Here is a 23,056-nt window from a genome sequence, read left to right on the forward strand (position 1 = left end):
CGACTCAACCAAGGATATTTCCTGTTCAGATGAAGCATTTACCGGTATCATACAGTTCAAATTTTCATCCGACATCCAACGTAATTGAGGGAGATTATAATCCCCAACAGTCAAAACCACACCACGATCACCCGCAAGAGTATTTTCTAACATGCTACAATTTAGAATTTGGGCAAGCTATGCTGATTGAATCAAACCAATATTGAAACTTTAATTTCATTTTCAAATAAATTGTTATTGAATAATATTTGTCAGAATCATTCCTTTTTTTCAATGTACGGACCTTCTCTACAACTCCGGACCCGGAGGAAAACCGGAGGAAAACACCCTGTCCCGCGATTGCTCTCGGCGACCCTGGCCACGCGTAATGTATCTACCGTTGGCCAAATGTGTCAAAAACAAGACAAAACCCTTCTCGTGCCGTTCAAACCAGTCCAGATGCTAATACCCAGTATTTTTTTTATTATTCGGAATATTATAGTTAATCGTGGAAACCTTTGCATTTGAAATCGGCCGCCTTGCCTAGGTGACAGTACGATTTCCGTGCTGAAAAGACATTTTCCTTCCTGCTTACAGGTGCCGCTGCTGGCGGGAAAAGTCGTCTGCAAGCTAAACGATTCGGCAGTTAGTTTTCCAGCAGCTTATGAATAGCAATTGGCTCGCCATACGAAAGGTTCATGAATTTTTAATTTTTCGTATAATGGGAAAATGGAAAAAATCAAATTCAGCAAAATCGTCGTTCCCATCAACCCGGTTCGTTTTTCGCTTCTCCACTAGCAGGAAATTAAGCTCTTCCCGTACTGCTCGTTTCAGGGACTCAGACTCGGGAACGATAGGAAGAGATATCATTTTCAGTTTCATTAAAACTGAAATTGGAAGCATCTACTTGCTCTCTATCGTGCCTCGTGTCGGATTGCATCAGTAGATCCATTTGCACTCGCTGTCGATCGGTCGGCCGGTTGGAATGCAGGAGGAAATTTTTAGTAAATGAAAAAATCAGCATAACGGACCAACTGATCTCCACTCTCCGGTGGCCACAAACTGCCATATCGTAAAAATCTGTGCTTGGGCAGAAGTTGATAACAAATTTAGCCACATGTCCGACTTTAGGGACTGGGCCTGTGCCTGCATCTGTGTTATCTGTTGGTGCCAACCTCTCGAAAAGGATAAAAGCCAATACAGAGAGCAGTTCTTTCCTCTCAGCCACGTCAATTCCTATCGGAGGCTGGCACTGCTGCTGCTGCCGCAATGCAAAATCCAAAGTCAATATTGAAATACACATTGGCAAACAGACACTTCTGAGTTACTGCAATGGAGTGGCCGAACCCACAGGACCCCAGGCCGGAGATAGCGGAATCAAACCGGAGGCAAATGCGGAGATGAACTTGGATAATTTAATTTCGGGTTAAACTATTTTCTCGGCTAGTTTGCCTTTCTCGGTGACAAGGAACCGGGAGTCGTCCCATGCGCCAGAGCGACAAGATTCAGGCCGTCCATTTGGGGGCTCTGCTGCACCCGTCCGGTTTAATTGTATGCCAAGTTTGATCTTTCAATTGATGTGCCAAACAGGAGGCATTTTTCTGGCTTTGGTTCTTCGATCGTTGTCTGAATGCAAATATCATCGAGGCGTTGCCGACTACTGGTGGAAACGATAAATTTGATTATACTTGACTTGGGTTGATGGGAATGGACCTGTCCGGTGGTAGGATACAGCTAAATATAATCCACAGGGAGGACTCTTTGTGGAGACGATTAACGATGGGCACATTTGAAGGTGGCTATGTATTGGTTTTTGTAGGTTTGTAGTCTGATTATTTATTCTGGATTTAGTAGCAGAGAAACTGCATATATTTATTTTGAATCATTAACTATTTTTAATATTCAAGTTTTGTTATTGTACTGCTTTTTGAGGGACTGAACAAATATATTGATTATATTAGAGGCAGCCATTTGTATTCTCAATGACATTCTGCAGTGATATCTGTAATTTTCTCTCCTCTTCGAAGAAAATAAAAAAAGCAACTGCATTATTATTAATAATAAAGAGCCGAAACCGGAAGTCCGTTTCAAATGAAATCCAACCGCAACCTATAAGAGCGTGATGCCTTTCATGTGAGACTAAGTTAATAAAAATCGGTTCAACAATCTCCGAGAAACCAATGTGAATTTTACTCGAGAATAGGACCACTTCTTCTGGGACTTCCTTCCGCCAAAGATGACAAATTATCCGAAACGGCTAGTCATCAATGACCAAAAAGCTGTAAATTTTGTTGAATATGTTTATTTCACACGATACGTTTCGTGAGCTTCACCGCGTTCAAAGTTTGAATTTTTGAACTTACTTAGATCCTAACGGATTACGCACAAATCCCCGACTACAATGTACCACCTGAGAACTAAGACAGAATAAATTGGCTCAAATAACTCGTTCCATGTGTGTAATCGTGACTTTTTACATTTCTTACAAAAGAAATGTATAGGATTCGCTCAAACTTTGAAAACTTTTTCCAAGGCCCGGAGGGCCGAGTTCCATATACCAATCGACTCAGCTCGACAAATTGAGACAATGTCTGTATGTGTGTATGTGTGTATGTGTGTATGTGTGTATGTGTGTATGTGTGTATGTGTGTATGTGTGTATGTGTGTATGTGTGTATGTATGTATGTATAAAATGTCATGTAATTATCTCAGCAATGGCTGAACCGATCTTAATGAAACTAGTTTCAAATGAAAGGCCTAACGCTTTTTGTTTTTCGATATGTTGTTTGCTTTCTGAGATATGAGTAATTTTGTCAAAACAGGGCTGGTTCGAAGCGAATAACATTCGAACAAAGCAACTATATCGCGTGGAATAAACAGAAACAAAAAGCTTATGAAAATACCCTTCTAACAAGCTATAGATTGTCAAAATCCGTTCGCGAGCGGCGGAGATATTAAACATTTTGTATTTTCATTCTTCGCTTACCAATTTCCACTAACTAAAAACGAGACCGTTCCATACAGAGTATTGCTTTGCTGGTTTTTTAGGGTCAAAACTAAACCTATTTTGAATATCCGGGTATGCAAACACATCTGTGTGATTCAAGGATTTTGATTCCAAAAACATTTTGTGAATTTGCTTAATAATCAATTACCTATTTCTCAAAAATTAATAAGCAAGTTCATTTTAAAGACAAAATAATGTGTAAATTCACTTCAATGTGCAAATTTGTCCAGAGTTTTTTAATTTCGATTATAGAGATTTTAACCTTAAGGTCATTCGCCTCTTCGGGTTAGAAAAATCTCTTATGAAAAATTTCTAACCATATGTGCGGGGTCGGGACTCGAACCCAGGTGCGCTCCGTACAAGGCAATCGATTTACCAACTACGCTGCATCCACCCTCATTGTCCAGAGTTGATGAATTTACCCGTTGGATTGAGCAATGCGTTCACTCGTGAGATAAACGTTGGATGGTATATGAATACATCAAGTAATCCTCCTAGTAGTGAGAGAATATATTTCTAATATAATTCATATTCATATTATACTCGTAGCATCACCAAGAGCAACTGTATTTTTGAATAACAAAATTGTAGTGAAAATTTATCAGTTGCATTATTGAAAATAAAGATTTAAAGAATCAAAATTTTGCACTATAAACAAAAATAATGTCACAGCTCTAACCATTATTTACCATTCCTCACAACTGACACTGAGTTGTACTGAAAACCCCAATATACATTTTTCATGATCAATGTGACTAAAAGCATATTTATTTGCGAAAAAATACGACATGTAATTTCAAGAATGTTCGTGTCTCAAAGTAGTCCAGGGGCACTTTCAATACTAACTGGCTTTTCGATGAATTTAAGTACTTATTCTGGTAGTTTGAACCATTTCTTTGCAATGGTATTGCTTTGTGTAGGACTCATTAACCCATATCTCCAGAACGAGAGTTCCGAACGAAACAATTCGCAAGTAATAAAGATGGGTGGAAAAGGACTGCATTGTAATTGACTGCATGTATGAGTTTTATGCCATCGACAATAATATAATTGCCAACATAGCCTGGACACTTGACACTCTTTTCTAGATATTTCAATGCAAATGAATACTATTTACAGGTGGCCTTTTCTCAGTTTACTATTTCTAATTACGAGTTAAAATACTGAACCTGAAAATTCCATTCTATACAAAATCATTTTTCAGATGTCTGTAACCAAAAAGATATCTTTTAATTCCAAAACAAATTCCTGATTTCTAGATTTTCTGACGACTAATTAAGGACCATCAATAAAGTAGAAACACCAGATAATCCTAAAAATTCCGTCAAGAAAAGAAGAACGAAAACGTGCTCTTTGCAATGGGATTTTCACAAACATTTCAGAATATTCTGAAACAATGGTTTTGGAATTCGTGAAATTCGATTTATTCATTTACTTCATTTCAACAACTTTCTTAAAATATTATATATTCTCATTTTTTTCCAGCTCATTCCTTTAATGTATTATATTCGATTGGTTTATTTTTTGCATTTTAAATATTTGGCTAATAATAAATATATGATCATTTCATTTTAATTTTTTTTTTATTTAGCATTGTTTTTATTTATTTTGTTTATGTGACCTAATTTTATCTATTGTATTCATTTAATTCTTTGTATGCATTCTGATCAGTTTATTATTTTATGTATCTTAATCGAATTATTCATTTAATTTATTTTATTCACTTTTTTCTAATATTTTTTTGATATTTTTCCGGTTCACACTTTTATTTATTTTAATAATCTGACTAATTTTGTTCAGTCATTATTCATTTCATCTAGAACATTAATTAGATACAATATAATTTCTTCTATTAATTCTATTACTTTTTAATATCGCTGATTTTTTCATTTTAATAATTTAACTGCTTAAAAACAAACAAAATGAAAAAAATGATAAAAAGACAGAAAACATTTTTATTGTGATAAAAATTCTTTATTTTGTTTATATTATTCATCCCATTCATTTTATTGATTTTATTAACTCTCTGTTTATCCTGTTATTTATGAACAACATTTTCAAATAGCTTTACTGCCCATGCTTGCAAATCAGTCCCATAAAGATAGAAAACGGGACAAATATGCGTTCATGGGCATTATAACTTTGGGCTTGGACAAGGTTTCTTCACAAAAAAGTAAAACTAATAATTGTGACAATCACCGTTTATTTGAGCGCTAATAGTTGCACGAAAGATCCGTAGAACACAAGTTGTTGCAATTGTTTTGATTGGATTTAACTAGAGCAGTGCTGCCAGAGACATTTTCAGTCATCGGTGAAAAATTATATTTTGATATATCTTCATTTTCTTCAAATATTTTTAAAAACTGATAAATCTTATTAATTTGGACTGCTTTCGGCTACCTTTTCTGCCCAAACTATTCAAAACTTTGCAGGAGATGTGTTTAAGGATTAGTATGTAAAAATTCAGCAGCTTCTAACACTGCTAGAGAAGTATCTATCTTGATCAAAACAGGTTTTTCGTGTTTCTTTACTCTAACACTTTTTTAAAAAAAACGGCTTTGGAGCCCTATATATGCGACAATGAATGGTATGAAAGAGTTAATTTAATCCATATTATTCATATTAGGGTAAGGTGGGGCAAATCCGACCGTTGGGTAAACCCGACCCCCTCTGTTATCGAAAATCGAAAGCACTAAGCGAACTAATATCAATGTTGTCGTGTAGAGCATCAAAAATAATTATAATGGTGGTATGACAGCATTTTACTAGTCTACATTGAGATGCTCAAACCTTATTGTTGTTTTTACAACTTTTGATTTGATTTTTGTGTATCATTGACTACAGAATATTTCTTATTGTTAAAGTGAAAGCATAAAAAGTGTAAGTGGATTTAAAATCTTTGATTAAAGGCCTACAAAGTGCATAGATGAATTTAGTCCAACTTTTTCATCATTTTTTTAATTGCATCGTAATGACGCGGTGGGGCAAATCTGATCTCTAAATAGTAGGATAAATCCGACCGCTTTTTTGCTAAGAAAATGATTATTTATAAAATTGGAATATATTTTTATTGTTATTTTTTATTATTTTTTCACAATGGTTCATAATTACAAACGAAAGATACAAAAACGTGATGAATATAGTATTCGTCTAGTAATTGCTCCGAGAAAAATGGGAATATCTTTACGTACTACAGCTCGTGATTTGGACATTCCAAGATTGATATTGAATTCCATTTTCTTCATGCTACAATTCAATAACATAACATTCATTGATTTATTTTCAATGATAAATCCATATAATTTGGGTAGTATCTATACTAAATCAACCAAAAACATAGGCGGTCGGGTTTACCCCACCATTTTTGAAAACAGCAAAAATGAACGTTTTCGTAATACACTGGTATCTCAAAGTTTTCCCAAGATAGAAATAAAATACTACACATTGAAAGTTGTCCAGAAATCTAACCTTTAATTTGGTATATAAAACGACTTGATCCGATGTAAAATGAGCATTTTACAGCCAAAACCATTTACTAGGTCGGATTTCCCCCACCTTATTTATTTTGTTATTCCAATTTTTTATGGTTTTATTCATATTATTTATTTCAATCATTTTATTAAATGGTTAGTTTTTCCCAGTTCACATATTTTATCCAATTTCTTAATTTTATCAATTCGGTTTAGCCAGTCCTTTATGTTATTGTATGATAGCTTGTTATCCTGAAACAATTTAATTTGCGCTCTTAATTTCATTACGTTTTAATATCGTCTAATTTTAATTTGAGCTAATTTGATTTATTTATTTTATTAATTTGATTTATGTTAATCATTCTATCCATTTTATGAATAACTTTTTTATTTTAAATTTTGTTTTGTTTTATTATTTTTCTTTAATGTATTCAGTTTATTCGAAGCGTTATTCGTGCACATCTCACATCTAGTTGCTTGTAAATTTAGCGTGTGATCGGCAAGCTAATGAATAATACAACAGTGATATGTGTAAGAAATGTCTCATCTCACTGATAGGTGGATTAAATCGGTTTTTTCCTTGTCGTTTCTACTCATAATTTGTTTTCTAATCGAAACTATGCCACTAGGTTTCAGTCGTTTTAACTTAGTGTCGTGTATCTAAGGACAGCCAAAAGAACGAAAGCTCAATTGTTTGACTGTTGGACAATTTCATAATAGATGAGGAAATAGTTTTCCACTTTCGAAATCATCTAGGTAAGGGGACAGACATAGCGTAGTTGGTAAATCGATTGCCTTGTACGCAGCTCAGCTGGTTTCGAATCCCAACCCCGCTCATAGGATTAGAGATTTTTCCAAAAGAGTTTTCTCTAACCCAAAAATGAACCAAAGGTTAAAACCTCTATAATCAAAATAAAAAAAATCTTCTAGGGGCAGTAACAAAAGGTTCCTCCAATGAGATCGTCCGATTCGCAGTCTTCATTAAACAGGAGAAGCTTAAAAATTGGTCGCGTTCGCGGGCGTAATTTTCTCTAGTATTCCTACAAAAGACTGCGTTGAACATTCCGCGAGGGATTGCTTTAGATTTACGTCGCACAATTTGTACGCGGGTCATTCCGAGAGATCACGCGGAGTCTCCCCACAGTAAAGACATTTTTCAGCATTCCTACTGCAAGAATCCTTCTCATGATTCTCACCGCTAACAGTCAGTGTTGTACAGAGAAATTACGGGCCCGGGGAATCCAGTATAAGAACCCCCTCCATCATTGTAGATTTTTCGAACACAAAAACGGTTTTGCTCAAAATCTATTGGAAAAATAGTTCATTGCTATTATGTACAGCGCATAAATACCTTTTTTGGATAACTAATAGTAGAATACAGTTTGTGTCGTTAATTGAAATGTTTTTTTTTCTATTTCAAAAGGTGATACATTTCAAAGGGAGTCCGCACTGAGTGACTATTACCGACCCCAGAGAGGTGACTCCAAAAACAGATATCGGCTCATAATTTTTTTCCTAAATAATTTTTCCATGCACTCTTTCACGCTAATTTACTCGTAGACGGTCTCGGTTGCAATAAAAATGTAGCTTTTTAGACCACAGCTACAAAAAGCATGCCAAACCGAATTTTTCTGTATGTACTTCGACAGCATATGGCTTGAAAATATCGGCCACTTCACCCGTTTTTATCAGCCCCTTGGTGAATTTGCGCTGACAAAACGGGGACATTGACAAATTTGGGACTTGACAAATTCGAAGCTCTTAAAATATTCTTCCTTAGTCCCTAGATATATCTCCATAACCTTTCCAGATTATTTAGTTTAGATTTCCCTAAAGGGGGTCTGACAGCGCAAATCTCTTTCTAAAATCTGCTAGAGGGGTTGGTTAAAATCGGGTTTTCACTATATATGGAGAATAGAAAAAAAATTACAACGCAAAAAAAATGATAAAAATAGGTGACAATGGTTTAAAAAAGCTACATAAAATTAAAAAATAAGAAGAAAAAAAGAGGCAGATAGAGAAAACACTAAAATAGGTTAATTGGAAAATATTGGAAAAATTACAAAAAAATAATAGAAACAAAAAGTTTAGTGAAATAAATTAAACAAATTTGATGAAATGAATTGGTCAAATGGATTAAAAAGAAAAATAGAACGATAAATAAATTGGAAAAACATGAAAAGATGAAACAAATTTAAATAAATGGCACAAATATTAAAAAAATGCGACAAATTTAAAAAAAACACAAAAATGATAATAGAAAAAGGAAAATATAGTGCAAAATATATAAAACAATTTTTTTCATGTTGTAACGCATGGATTTCGCGCTAGATCGTATTTAGAGTTGGCAGCACCCTCTTAGATTTCAATGAAACTTTCTGTACATGGAGACTTTGTCACAAAAGGGACTTTGCATATTTTATTTCCAAAAATGATTTAGATTGTCATTTGAAAAGGGTCAAACTTTTTTTTATCCATTTTTTTCAAATGGCTATAGTCTAAAAATCACAAATCTTACAAAAAAAATGTTGTAGGAGTGATTTTCACAAAATTAGTCGAATTTATGAATAACAATTTTGAAAAAACTCTTCATCGACTCCTACACTGAAAAAATCGATTTTAAAAATTTAAAGTCGAATTAAAACTTGATTTGGATGAAATTGTGTTCCAAGATAGGTAATTATGTTCCCTACCTACCGTCAAAAATTCAACCTGGGCACTTTAAAAAAAAAGTTATTTGAAAAAAAAACTTCCTTGTCCAAACTGAATTTTTTTCAGCGTATTTTTATCGAAGACTAAATCAATGAAACTCATAATCATCTCAGAATTCTATTCTATTCTTTTCTATTCTAACCCTTACACAGCCAGTATTGAAAAGCATCCTGGAAAACACTGCAGTTATACTTTACTATTTTTCTTGTCAACATTAATATTTGAAGCATATTTTATTATGTCGCAAATATTAAAATGGCCAGGCCTACTGTGCAGAGTTGGGTTTGAAGATGTTTCAATATTACTCGACAATTGAATTATTCATTTAATGGATAATTTAACCAACGAATCGTTTTGAAACTTGAATGAGGATGAAACGAGGACAACCGTACCGACGGTTTCAGATTGTAGGGGGTTGGGCTAAAACGTTGGCAGTGACTTGGCTAAGAAGGTTAATGTCTTTCCTTTGGTCTTTTTGGATGGGACAGAGGTATTTACACCATGCCCTGGCTAATAAGCCTAGGTTAAAGCGCCTTTTCTCGCTCGAAAATCATAAACATCTCAGAATCTAATAAAACTCAGTTTGTGAGAAATTGGGAAGAGTGCTGGAAAAATCAAAATCAAAAAAAAATCAAACCGCATTCATGGCTGATAATCATCGTTTTATTTGTTTGAAAATTCTCGCTGCTGATAAAATCATGACTAACCACCCAGATGGTGCTAGTTACTGATTAGCAAAAGATCATCTCACAAAAATCACTACCAATTTTTTCTTGCCCTCTATCAGTTTGATTTTGATTTTTTCAACTTTTTGGGAAAGTGTTTTATATTGAAGGGCATGTTGAGGGCTGTTGAAAATCAATTGTTGACATCTCAAATGAGCTTGGGGTCTGTCAACGTATCACACATATTAAACATTAGGGGCTATTGTTACATGTTTAAGTGAAGGAGACACACCTCGAATACATTTTTAAAGTTCACTGTGTTATTTAAAATGGTAACGCGTTAAAAGTATATATCAGTTTTTAAAAGATATTTGTGCAAGATTTGTAAGACAAACTTTGTAATAAGGTGTGTCTTTTACAATACAGCTCAAACTCGATTACCCTGTGGCTTTGATATTCCGGGATAAATAATTCGATTATTTTTATGCTAGAAAAAAAAGAAAGTAAATAAGTAAGCTGAGGGTCATCAGTTTCTTGGCACCAGTTTAATTTGCGTGGTGGTGTCACATATCATAGCTAAGGTTTCTTTTCACTTACATTCAAGTTAGAAGAGTGAGCGTTGTGGTTCCACAAAGAGATCTTTATCCTTGTCCTTCTAGCATCATTGCGTTGATCAATGTCGTACCGGATTGTCAGGTAGTCATAACGCTTGTAGTCTTCTAAAACTTTCCAATCCATATTTACCACCCAGTAAGCATTTTCATAAATATTTAGGAAATGCAGTTAACATATTTACATATTTGCAGCACTATTTAGATGAATAAAATGTGCAAATATTCGATATTCAGACAAAAGTGCAGGCTATATACATTGTTTCGGCGGAAGAGCTACCCCCTACCGAAGAGTCCCAAGTAGCATTTCTAGTTTTATAGCGCACTACAAATGCAATCTAAGTTTTAAGGAGGGCTCAAGAGTGCCATAAAACCTTAATTGCTACTAGGGATATGAGTTCATAGCCAAAACCCAAACGAAATGCAATCCTGGCATGACAATAAATAGACTGTCTCCTAATCCTTGGACAAAGAGTGCTCTGATGCATGTGAAGCTAAACAAGTTGCCTACAAATAAATTATGAAACGGAAAGGGGGTATACGTAAGAACTTTGAAAAATTTGATTTTGCAAAACAAATTTGACAGTCTACATCGTGCCAAAAAGTCTTGTTATTGGAGACGCTTCGTTGATGGCTTGTCAAGAGAAACATCAATGAGTACTCTTAGGAATACGTCCAGAAGAATGAGAAATCGAAACGTGACTAATGAAAGCGAAGATTTTTCGAATCGCTGGATATTTAATTTTGCTAAGAAAGTTTGTCCAAATTCTTCTTCCACGCAGAAAATTATTCGCGAGGCTCCCACAAGTAACGATTCCATAGATTCGCCTTTGACAATGATGGAATTTTCAATTGCGCTCCTTTCATGTAACAATAATGCTCCGGGTCTAGACAGAATAAACTTCAACTTGGTGAAGAATCGGCTTGACTTTGCTAAAAGACGGAGACAAGTTAGAGTCAGCGCAATTCCAAAACCGGGAAAACCAGCCTCCGACCATAACTGGTATCGACCGATTGCAATGCTATCATGCATCAGGAAATTGATGGAAAAAATTATCCTAGGGCGTCTCGACAGAAAGTTTGAGGCGAACGACTTGCTATCAGATACCCAGCTTGGTTTTCGGAAGGGAAAGAGAACGAATGAATGTCTGGCACTACTTTCATCAGAAATGCAACTCGCTTACGCAAAACCTTGCAATTGGTTATGTTAGATCAAATAGTATAAATAAAGAAAATAAAATAAACAAAGACTACAGAAAAAAACTATCAATAGGTTTACAATGTAATTCAAGAAAATAGAGCATAAATAAAAATGTCAAATAATGATTATTTTGAGTGTTTTAGTATTAGGAAGTGATTTTCTATTATAACTTCATAACTTATTCTATCATTAACAACTTGTCCTTCAATATAAAACACTTCCCCAAAAAGTTGAAAACTTAAGCATTTCGATTAGTTTGCATCTATACATGTGTGCTGGATCGCTCTCACTCCCAAAATCATTTGGTTAAATCATCATCATAAGGAGCTTCTTACAATAATCATATGTAATACCATCAACCCCGATTTTGCATCTTTTCTATCGTACCTGATTTTCTCAACTTCATAATCCTGATCAAAAAGAAATCATAATCAGGCCGTGATCACAAGCGGTGATATTGGGGCAATGATTTTTTGCCATAACCGCTTCAGAGAAAATCACTAGTGATTTTTTATGGTTGTGATCAGTGCGGTAAAATATCAATTTCAAGCGAAAATATTCGTTTCAAGTGAAACTGCGAGTCTCCCACGGTAAGCATACCACCACTATATCAGTTGAGTTCTGCTGCCGTCTTCGTTTGAGTCACTCAGAGTTCACTGTCAATTGAATAAGAGGTTCTGGTCATTTGACGTTTTTGTCTGTTTAGTTTCTATTTAAAACCAACCTCACATTAGCACGGTCTCAGCTAATGGAAGTGAACCATTCCAATGAACCACTCACAAATGAATATGAATGAACACTCACTGACATGAAAATAACTCCGACCAAGATAATAAATACATACAGGGTGAAGGCTATGATAAGACGAGATAACTCAAGACGGATACAGGTGGGAACATTTTATCTCTGTATGAGTGAGGCTGTCATTTTTTTTGATGAAGCTGATAAATCAGGAGGATATGAAAAAGAAAAGAATAAACAAATGACGTTTTTCTGTTAATATAAGTTTTGTTTTGGTTTGGTAATAATTATTTTTTTATTAGTAGTTTCGAGATAAAAAGTATCCCTAAGTAATCTAATAGGAAGATCCGAGGTGAAAACCCGGCCTTTTCTCTCTTTTCATCGTGCGCCAAAGAATCGGAATGCTAGTCCGGATGTTTATGTTTACTACCAGGGGCCCGGCGGCCATGTTTAATTTCACAAGTATAAAATAAATACACTCAAAAATGAAAAATGTTCCGAACCTTTCTTTCTCTTTATCTTGAAGCAGTTGTCTCTGTATTTTTAAAAGGGATTATAACTACGAGGGGGAGCCAAGCGCTACTGTCTCCATGTATTCACCGACTGAAACATGGGGTCTCGTTCTAGCATATTGTATCCCATTACTTTGCCATGTGTGTACCCGGGGCAATAAATGTCAAACTAATGGGCCTATCATATGTAAGAGCGAGAACATAAACAATCAGTGTTAACAGCGGCATGCGACCTCTAGTATATATAATCTCTTTTGTATTTTTAGTTTTCTTGCCTGTTTTGCACCATGCTGAATCATTGTTGACAGATGACTGTACACTGATAAAATTAAGTACCCATTAATGCGTAGAAAACTACTCATTTTCAATAAAAGTGGAATAACCCATTAAATGGGTAAAGCGTTTGTACCCATAAATGAGTACACACCTTGTACGTCATCCTGGGTATGTTTCACCCATTATTTTTCGCAGAACTGTTACAACAAAATGCGTAAAAAATACCCATTCATAAAATTCGCGCCAGAATGAAAAATACTGTCAGTAGAATTATTTCTGAATTTAAAAAAAAAGTAAAATAACATTCATTTCACATTATTGTTTCCTTATAAAAGTATAGGGATCTAGATAGAAATCCTATTCTAAAACTACTTAACAAAATAAAACCGCCAACTGGATATATTTTTGATGGCTGGATCTTTTGGCTGCTCTAAACATGCCGAACTGGCGCATATTTTCAACATCCTCAATAGTCTAAACAGACGTTGTTTTCGGAGCATTGCCGAAATGTTCCGTGTCCGCCACGGACTCCGATGCAGGGCGATAATTTGCAGGTTCCACTACGATCCTTAGTTTGCAGGTTAACTCGCTTGAAATAATGCTTAAAGATTTTTCACCCATTATCAAGATCAATATACCCATTGACATTAGCTCGAGTAGTTGTGAAATGGATAAAAAGTACTCATTGTTAGAAACAAAAAATACCCATTTTTGACAGCGCGAATAGCTTCCGAAAATGGGCAATTTGAATACATAAATTGGGTTAAGTTTTTTTACCGTGTATGCAGCTAGCGAGGTTGCCAGTGCAGCCAATTGCTTTGTCATATATAGATATGTTGCTATAATACACATAATAATAACCGTTTTATTAGCTCACATTTTGCCAAAATGTATCTGGAACTAATCAATCCAACATTTTTATCACATACAGTCGTGATTCGCTGGTTGGACACTTTTTAACTGGACCGCTTTTTAGTTGGACCTCCGCTAGTTGGACCATTGTCCAACTAAAAAGCATCTGAACGCCAAAATCTCATGTCAAATTTACTTTGACAATCAATCTGACAATATTTAGAGATGTAAACAGTTGCATTTCCACTGCCAACATCTCCTTTGGAGAGTTTTTGACATTTGTCATTCCGTCCAACTTCAAATTCGATAGTTGGACAAGGCTGTGACCCAACCAGCGAATCACGACTGTACTACATGTTTCTAGCAAATTTGGCCAGCATAACTGGCTGGCTATTCATCAGAATCGAATTTTCCACAAAAATTGAAATAGAGATGGACGTGCTACCAAAATACAGAAATCGTATTACTAGTTGCCTTGTCTTGTCTTAGGAGTAAACGGTCGAACTTGTTAAAGGTCCAAGATGATAGATAACAGAAATCGATGGTTAAAGTCATTTTAAATGAAGGCGCAGTTGGTTGAGTGGTAAGAGTGACAGCCACCCATCCCAGTTGGTCTTGGTTCAATCCCAGTAGAGGTCGTTGAGATTTTTTTGAGGTGAAAGATCTTCCTTCGGAAAGGAAGTGAAGCCGTTGGTTCCCGGTCCATGAGTTGATGGGTCCATATCTAGTTACTACCAAATATCCTCCTCCCGTGATACTTGTGGAGTGCACAGTAGTATATACGGCCTCTAGCAAAAGCAAGTATCGGATTAACGTTCCTTCCGCGATCTACGTTCGGGCCTGGCCGGCGCCGGTTTTGATCAATGAACACTTTAGGATTACCAGGAGTTGCACATTGAAATGTTTCCCTAATCCTAAGCATAATTATAACTACGAGCCCGAGAGCTCGGAACATATTCTCTGCCAGTGTGCAGTACTATTTCTTCGAAGGGAGCGATACTTCGGAAAGCATCTTGTGACGCCTCACGAGATATGGCATACCTGTCCCAAACGGATCCTCAGCTACATTAATAATGTACTACCCGGTTGGGACGACACATGTGGACAAACAAACAACTCGCTTCCAACTGCATTGGATTCGGGCAATTTGTAACATGTAGAGCAAACAGGGGCAGCCACAAAAGATAACCTGAATAGTTGTCGCAGTGGCAAAGTTTCCTCTAACAAAAAAAGCATAATTATCTACTGATTCCCTGTGCAACTTCAGCTAGTCCAGATTGATAACGGAGTAGCAGCCAGCAGGGGTGGTCGCACAAGGTCAAGCTCGAGCTCGATGGTTAACATCATTTTAAAATCAAAGATGAGGGCAACATGGATACCATTTCAAAGGAGGTGAGGCCATTTTGAAATCCAAGATGGTGGCCTTTAGTTACCAAGAAACAGTGAAAACAACTATCAATATGGTTATCATTTAAAGTAGTCATAAAATACCGCAATTTATTAATTCAGGCCATTTTGAAAACAAAGATGGCGGTTTCTGGTAATTACTAAAGTGAAACCATAATAAATATAAATCTATATCGCTTTTGCAAGGCTGGTAAGTCGATGAAGGAAACTGACGATTAAGGACATTTTGCAATCAATCCAACATGGCTACTTTTGGTTACCTCAAATCAATAAACGCACCATTGACATGACGTGTTTATAGCATCATATCGAGCTAAATCTTTTCGGATTCTTTCTGAAAGAGAACATCGACTATTCTCGTGTCCGTAGACTGTGCTCGTAATGTTTTTCTATAGAACCAGTGTGGAAGTGTTGAACCTCTGTGTCATCGGAATTCTGTACAGGAAAATATAGGTAGGTACATATTTGATTTTAGCAATGAATTTGACAGCTTCGTACAATTATAATGGCATACTGCGGCTATCATATTTCTTTTTCAAAATTTCTTATATTCGCAGATTTAAGACGAAAAATAATGAATCTAGTAATAACAGCTTGTTGGAACTGGTTGCAATGTAAAACGTTATTTGGTAGTACGTTCATCTCTATTACATTTTTTGTTACAAATTTGATTCTGATGAAAAGTCTGTTATGCTGGCCAAATTTGCTAGAAACATGTAGTATGTGATAAAAATGTTGGATTGATTAGTTCCAGATACATTTTGGCGAAATGTGAGTTAATCGAACGGTCATAATAATGTGTATTATAGCAACATATCTAAATGTGACAAAGAAATTGGCTGCACTGCCAACCTCGCTAGCTGCATACACTCATCTGTCATCTGGCACAAGAAAGGCAAGATAACCAAAAATATGAAACCAGTTGTCTCTTCTTGTCTTAGGTTTAGCCGGATCTCATTTGACTGGTGCTCACTGGGTAAATTGAAAGCGGATCTATTCATTTGAGAGGATCAAACGAAAGAGATCGAATATGAATTGCGACGCATTTGAAAGCGACGGTGAGTGAAGTGCCATGAACCGAGCTTCAGATCAACAGCAACTGATGCGTTAAATGAATATGAATACTACCGTAGACGACTGATTGACTGCGTTCATTCAGTTTCGACTGAATGAAATGAAATTTTACTGCACTGGTTGTGATCATAGCACAGCATGATCAGCAGTGATAATTATCACTGATGATTTTTGATTTTTGGCGATTTTCCCAGCACTGTTTCTGAGGAAGGATCACGTGACAAACCCGTTAACGTACAAATGCTTGAGCCTTTCGCGACCATCCACGACACCTACACGCGCGATCTCGCAAATATGATAACATCTCGGCGATCAGGTGAACGTATCAGTGCCTATAAATTTTCAAAACGCGGTTTCAAGCATGAACATTAGGGTGTCCCAAAATGACATCATGTTAAAAAAGTCATCGGGCTCACTTCTTAAATGAAAGGTTAGGGTATTAGAACCACTTTCTTCTTCGGAGTGAATTTGTTAAAACGCTCCCTAGTGGTGGCGAATTTTGATTTTTCGAAAAATGGGCCGATTTTGGGTAAAATTTCAAATTCATGCTTATTGAAGTGCTCCTGAACTGTCTTAGATTTTTTTCAGCATATTTTTATTTTTCTGGAGATCCAAATGGAGAAGTTTGGTTAGTTAGTTTGTACAAATTGTGGATTATAAGAGCGACAGAGCCTACAAAGCTTAGAAAAAAGTGTAATTTTTGGTGTTTTTCATTAGTTTTTCTTTAAAACTGGGTATCTACAAAATTTTAGAAGCATAGGAAACACTTCGAGTAGTTGAGCCAAATATAGGGGCGTATTTTTGCTGAAGAAAGTGTATATCTACGGCTAGTGTGTATGAGTTATTTAAGTTTTTGCTAGTTAACCTTTTCACATTTTATGCTATTCATAAAAAATAACACTGTTCTATAAAATAAAACAATTTCAGTGTGCTTAGTCCGCATTTTGTTTTTCGTAAAATAGGAGGAAAATGATGAAAAATGGCGTTTTCTTCTTGTCTCTACTACATCAGAATCAGTTTTTATGGGCATTCGACGATTTTTTAAAATTATTTAGTATAATAATAACCACCTAGTGGGGCTGAAAATCATGAAAATTAAACAAATATGTCGAATTAGTGAAAAGTTATGGCGCATATTTGTATGCCGAATTGACTAACGTATTCAGATTTTGTATATAAAGTCTCATTCCCATGACAGGTACCTTAGAGTGAAGAAAAATGCAGAAGGGTGGAGAGAATGTTGAAAAACTGCTCTTTACGTTTTAGATCACACAATTCTGAAATAGTCAATTTTGAAGGCTTTGTATTTTCGAAAAAGTTTTACAACAGAATACAACGCATCTTCTAGTACAATAATTTTGGTAAAAAAAAACCTCTCAGTAGCAATTATGGAGAATTAACTTTTCTAAAAATAATTGGAGACTTGCCATGGCATTAGTAAAGTTATCATTATTTTTATAATTGATGGTACAAAAAAATCATCAAATTCTCATTAAACCCGATCCTGACGAACTAAAGACAAACAGAAAACACCGTTTTAAATGATTTTCCTTCTATTTTCCAAAAAACAATATGTGGTCTAAGCACATTTGAATTGTTTTATTTTCTGGAACATTATTATTTTTGATGAATTGCTAAAAATGTCGAAGGTTACATAACAAAAACTTATATAACTCATACCCCTTTACGTGCCTATACACTTTCTTCAACAAAATTACGCCCCTTTATTCGGCTCAACTATTTGAAGTGTTGTCTATACTTTTAAAAATTTGTAGATACCCAGTTTTGAAGAAAAACTAATGAAAAACACCAAAAATTACACTTTTTACTAAGTTTTAATGGCTCAGCCGCTCTTATACTTCAAACTTTGTACAAACTAACTAATCAAACTTCTCCATTTTGATCTCCAGAAAAATAAAAAAATGCTGAAAAAAATCTAAGACAGTTCAGAAGCATTTCAACAAGCCTGAATTTGAAATTTTACCCAAAATCAGCCCATTTTTCGAAAAATCAAAATTCGCCACCAGTAGGGAACGTTTTAGCAAATTCACTCCAAAGAAGAAAGTGGTCCTGATACCCTAACCTTTCATTTAAGAAGTGAGCCCGATGACTTTTTTAACACGATGTCATTTTGGGACACCCTAATGAACATAACAACTCCCGCGCTCGCACGATCATGAATCGGTCACTTCCGGAAGTTTCTATCTTTGGTATCAGCAGACATGCGCTCAATTAAACCACTTAAAAAAAGAAAACTCTTATATCCACTGAACAACACGTTCCACGGCGATGTGACCGGAAACTTCAGTGATATGGGGTATCTCATTCCCTGTCGGAATGTGAATTGTACACCGTAAACTAAATATCAGAATGACGGTCCGTGTGACCATCCAAGAACACACGCGAATATGTGAATGGCCATACGGTTACACAATCGAGTTTTGTGCACTCAAAGTCACATACACGCGAGGCACACGCGACGAACACGTTGACATACAAACGCTTAAGCCCTTCGCGATCAACCACGCACACCTACACCCGCGATCGCGCAAACTTGATGACACCTCGGTAATAAGATAAACGAATTTTCAAACGCGGTCTCAAACGCAAACTAGCAACTTAGGTCCATACATTCAGTTGGACTAATCAAAAAATAAAGCTCATATCCACTAGACAACACGTTGCATGGCGACATGACCAGGAACTCGAGTGATATGGAAGATCTTACTTTCTTCCAGTATTCAAACCGTACACCGAAAATTAATTATCAGATTCACGGTACGCGCGCGATCGTCCAAGACCACACGCGAATATGCGAAAAGCACACGCTTATAAAATAGAATTTATACACGCGAAGTTTCATACACATCAGCACACGCGACATAAGAACCCACACGCAATCGAACACGTTAACGTACAAATGCTCGAATCCTTCGCAATGATACACGCTATCGCCAAGTCCCTACGCCCGCACACACCTGACCCGTACAATGAATATCACATTCAGATTCACGGCCCGCTACAATTGGCCTAAAGCAGTATTTTAGTGGTCGCCATTGCCTGTATCGTCTGCAATTGTCTTACGGGGAGCCCTTCCGAGAATCTAACTCTACAGCTCCAGTAGGACAACTGTCGAAAAAAAAGAAGTTGGATAATCAATTGAAATAATCCACGTGTATGGGAATTGAATAGAAAATGTTACCGTTTATTACTTCACCATTTAATTTGACAGGTCTTCAATGCAGACAATCACTTCAATATGTCACCTAAACTACTCTTTTTTCTAGAAAAAATCAGCATGATCGAGACGGCGCCGGTGGTTGAGTGGTGCGCGTGAACGCCACTCATTCCAGTTGGCCTGGGTTCAATTCCAGCCGAGGTCGTTGAGATTTTTTTGAGGTGAAAAAATCTGTGGTCACGTCTTCCTTCGGAAGGGAAGTAATGCCGTTGGTCCCCGGTCCATGAAATTGGTGGATCGATATCTAGTCCAGGTAGTGAAATCACCTCTCTGGCGTCGGTAAAGAAGAACTAGATCCAACTTCTATACTCTTACTAACAAAAATATCCTCCTCCTGTGATACTTGTGGAGTGCGCAGTAGTATATACGGCCACCAGCAAAAGCAAGCATCGGACTAACCATTCCTTCCCTTTCCTTCCGCGACCTACGTTCGGTCCTGGTCGGCGCCGGTATTGATCAAAAACACTTTGGAATTACCAGGTGTTGAACATGGAAAGATGTTTCGCTACTCCCAAGCATAATTATCTACTGATTCCCTGTGCAACTTCAGCTAGTCCCGATCGATAACGGAGTAGCAGCCAGGGGTGGTCGCACAAGCCAGGGGTGGTCGCACAAGCTCAAGCTAAAAAAATCGAAAATCAGCATGATCGAATGCAATTCCATATCTCTTTTCTAATTAACTAACTTTTTTTGAAAACTACGAATATTTAAATTATTGCGGCAGGGGTGGTGGTTATTTTCATTAGAGCTCCGAAACAAAGCTTCCCTTTATTTCTCGGTAATGATTATTTATTCGTTTCCAAGTTTGTTCACATTCAAGCATTCATATTTGAATCCGGTGACGAAGTAGGATGATTTTAACCAATCTTGATATTATATTTACCAATTTGAAACACAACACACCTACAATTGTGTTGTCAGCCTTCTAATACAACCAATCCCTCCCGCAGTCGCCTTAATTCAACCTAACGATCTAGACTGAACTACGTTGAACCAAACTGTAATGTTCACCCTACTGATTGGAACTTTCTCTCTCTTATAGCTTCGTATTCACCCATAATAGTGCAACGAGAAGGAAAATTGATTTTCTAATTTAGTGCGAATCGAATAAAGCACGGGCTGCCGAAAACCGGCAACACAACACGAAACCCCCTTTAAGTAGTGAGCAGAAGAGAAAGAAGAAAAAAATAAGATTACATTCAGGAGAGAGACAGAGACAAACAGGATAGAAAAAAAATACGAAACATTCAAACACACAAAACAAATCTGGCTCAAAGCTAATCGGAAATAGAACAGTTCCATTCACTCTCACGCATGTCCCTGGCTACTCTGGCGAAGGAATGAAAATCTAATCTAGCGAAAAATTGACAAAGAATAAGAGGCCCGGAAATTAGCGATTGATCAGATTTTCTCCCATCCGCAAAAAAACCTAAATTCTTAGAACCGATATCCGGAAGAGCAAAGCTAAAAAAAAAAGATACACACATTCCCCAAACAAAAAGAAGGGATCTAATGCACACTCAGTTATAAGAAGGAAGAAGGAAAAAAGTAGTAGAAAAAGCGTTTTCAAAATGTCTTACGGCGATATTTCTTACGGGTAAGTAGCTAACCGAGTAAAATGTAGCCTAAACCGAAGCAAACCAAAGCACACAGCTGGTACCGTCTCCGATTCCCCGAACAAGAAAGCATACCCTTCCCTGCTATAGTTTGTATACTTTCTGCATTTATTTTCGTCTTTTTACGCGAATTTCCCACCCCCCTCAACCGAGTAGAGTGCGAAACAGTAAACAAACAAACAAACAGCGCTACAAATTATCAACTGATCGAAGCAAATAGAGCACTCAAGTTATTTTCTCCGACCAGGAGGGGAGGGAATGGATTCGGGGACAAATCAATGAATGCCCCGCTCCGGTTCATGCCTTTGATTTCCGGCCCCGGCGGGTGGATAGCAGCGGGAAATTGATATCGACTTCCTTCGTATTTATTTATCGCCTGTTTTGCTCTTTGAAACTTTTGCTCGGTTTCCCGGTTCGAAATTAATGACTTGAAAGATTTTCCACTTTTGTTTCCCGCTTGGCAGTAGTTTGGCGGATCCGCACTGTAGCTACTATCCTTTGCCGTTCTATTTTTGGAAGATACATTGTATTTATACTGGTTCCAATTGACTTCTGGACTGGCTGGCTGGCTGATAGAGGATGAAAAATATTTAAGGATTCGTTTCACGAGAAAAGAATAGTTACGTAACTCGCGCGAAGTGAGCAGATTTTAGATGTTTCAAATAGAATCTGGGTAATATATTGAGACTTTTTAATTTACTACTCATTTAAGAGTTTGCTAATCATAAACCGCACACGATGGTCTGTCTCGTTCATAGTTAATTTTCGTAGAAATCCCTTTCGAATAAATGCATTATTAGCAGAAATCAGGATCAGGACAATCCATATATTCCGCACATCTTAGTCGTGAACTATAGCTTTTATATGAGTTACGATGCTTCTCAGGATAGCCAAGTCTCAAAAGCTTTTATAATGTGTGTCAATGAAATAGTTTATACGATCAACGTATACTGCCATGTTAATAAGCATGGCTGATTCAATATAACTCTAGCTGACTGAAGGATTACGAAACATTTTGACACGGCATATGAGCCGCACGAAGTTTTCCGGTTTAATTATGCACATACGACACAAAATCCTCTATAAAAGAAATAACCATCACCTCATGCGTATCAGAAGCCAAAACCTGGGTGGAAAAGTTTGCCAAACGAATTAAGTAACAAAGGAATTCAGTCCCCCGCTGGGTGTCACTATTCTAACATGTTAATAAGACTTTTTCCTTCAGTTTGTTGCCTTTCAACTCTTCTTCGTCTTCTGTCACCCAACCATTTTCCCAACCACCATCTTATTCCTTCTATTCTTAGTCGAGAAACTCAAACAAACGTAAAAATAACCAGCAAAGTTTCATTGGCACACAAAGAAAGCGATCCTTCTTCCTTCTTTTCCGCCGGAGCAACCGGCGACAAACAGAGCGTAGAGTCTTGGAAAACCTCCAGGAGGGGGAGATACACACATGAGCACCTCATTAGTGCAGCTGTTCCGCAAAGTCGCACCGACCGAAGCTGTGAATGGTAACTGAAATCTAAAACCGTCACTTCACGGGTATCCGATTTTTTCTGAAAAACAAATACACAGACACCCAAAACCACACGTAGATCTTAGTTAGATAAACTTTTCATATGTGTTCATCCCAAGCTTCCCATCTTCTCCTCTTCATCAATATCTTAGGAAGAAGTAGTTGAAATTTTACACTCA

General features: G+C 36.6%; 1 protein-coding gene across 22 annotated transcripts in view; it reads left to right on the top strand.

The window, feature by feature from the left end:
• The window catches only part of LOC131693700 (glucose transporter type 1), a 704,006-nt gene that overhangs the window by 465,094 nt on the left and 215,856 nt on the right, over positions 1–23,056 (top strand). Inside the window, exon 1 of one of the 22 annotated variants that reach the window (XM_058981766.1) lies at positions 20,855–21,342. The exons of the other annotated variants lie outside the window; for them this stretch is intronic. Coding sequence (XP_058837749.1) covers positions 21,317–21,342 — 26 coding nt within the window. The 5' untranslated portion in view covers positions 20,855–21,316. Of the gene's footprint in view, positions 1–20,854; positions 21,343–23,056 lie in introns of those variants that run through there. 22 annotated transcript variants of the gene reach the window in all.

The sequence above is a fragment of the Topomyia yanbarensis genome, chromosome 3 (assembly GCF_030247195.1).
Source record: "Topomyia yanbarensis strain Yona2022 chromosome 3, ASM3024719v1, whole genome shotgun sequence".
NCBI classification, from domain to species: Eukaryota; Metazoa; Arthropoda; class Insecta; order Diptera; family Culicidae; genus Topomyia; species Topomyia yanbarensis.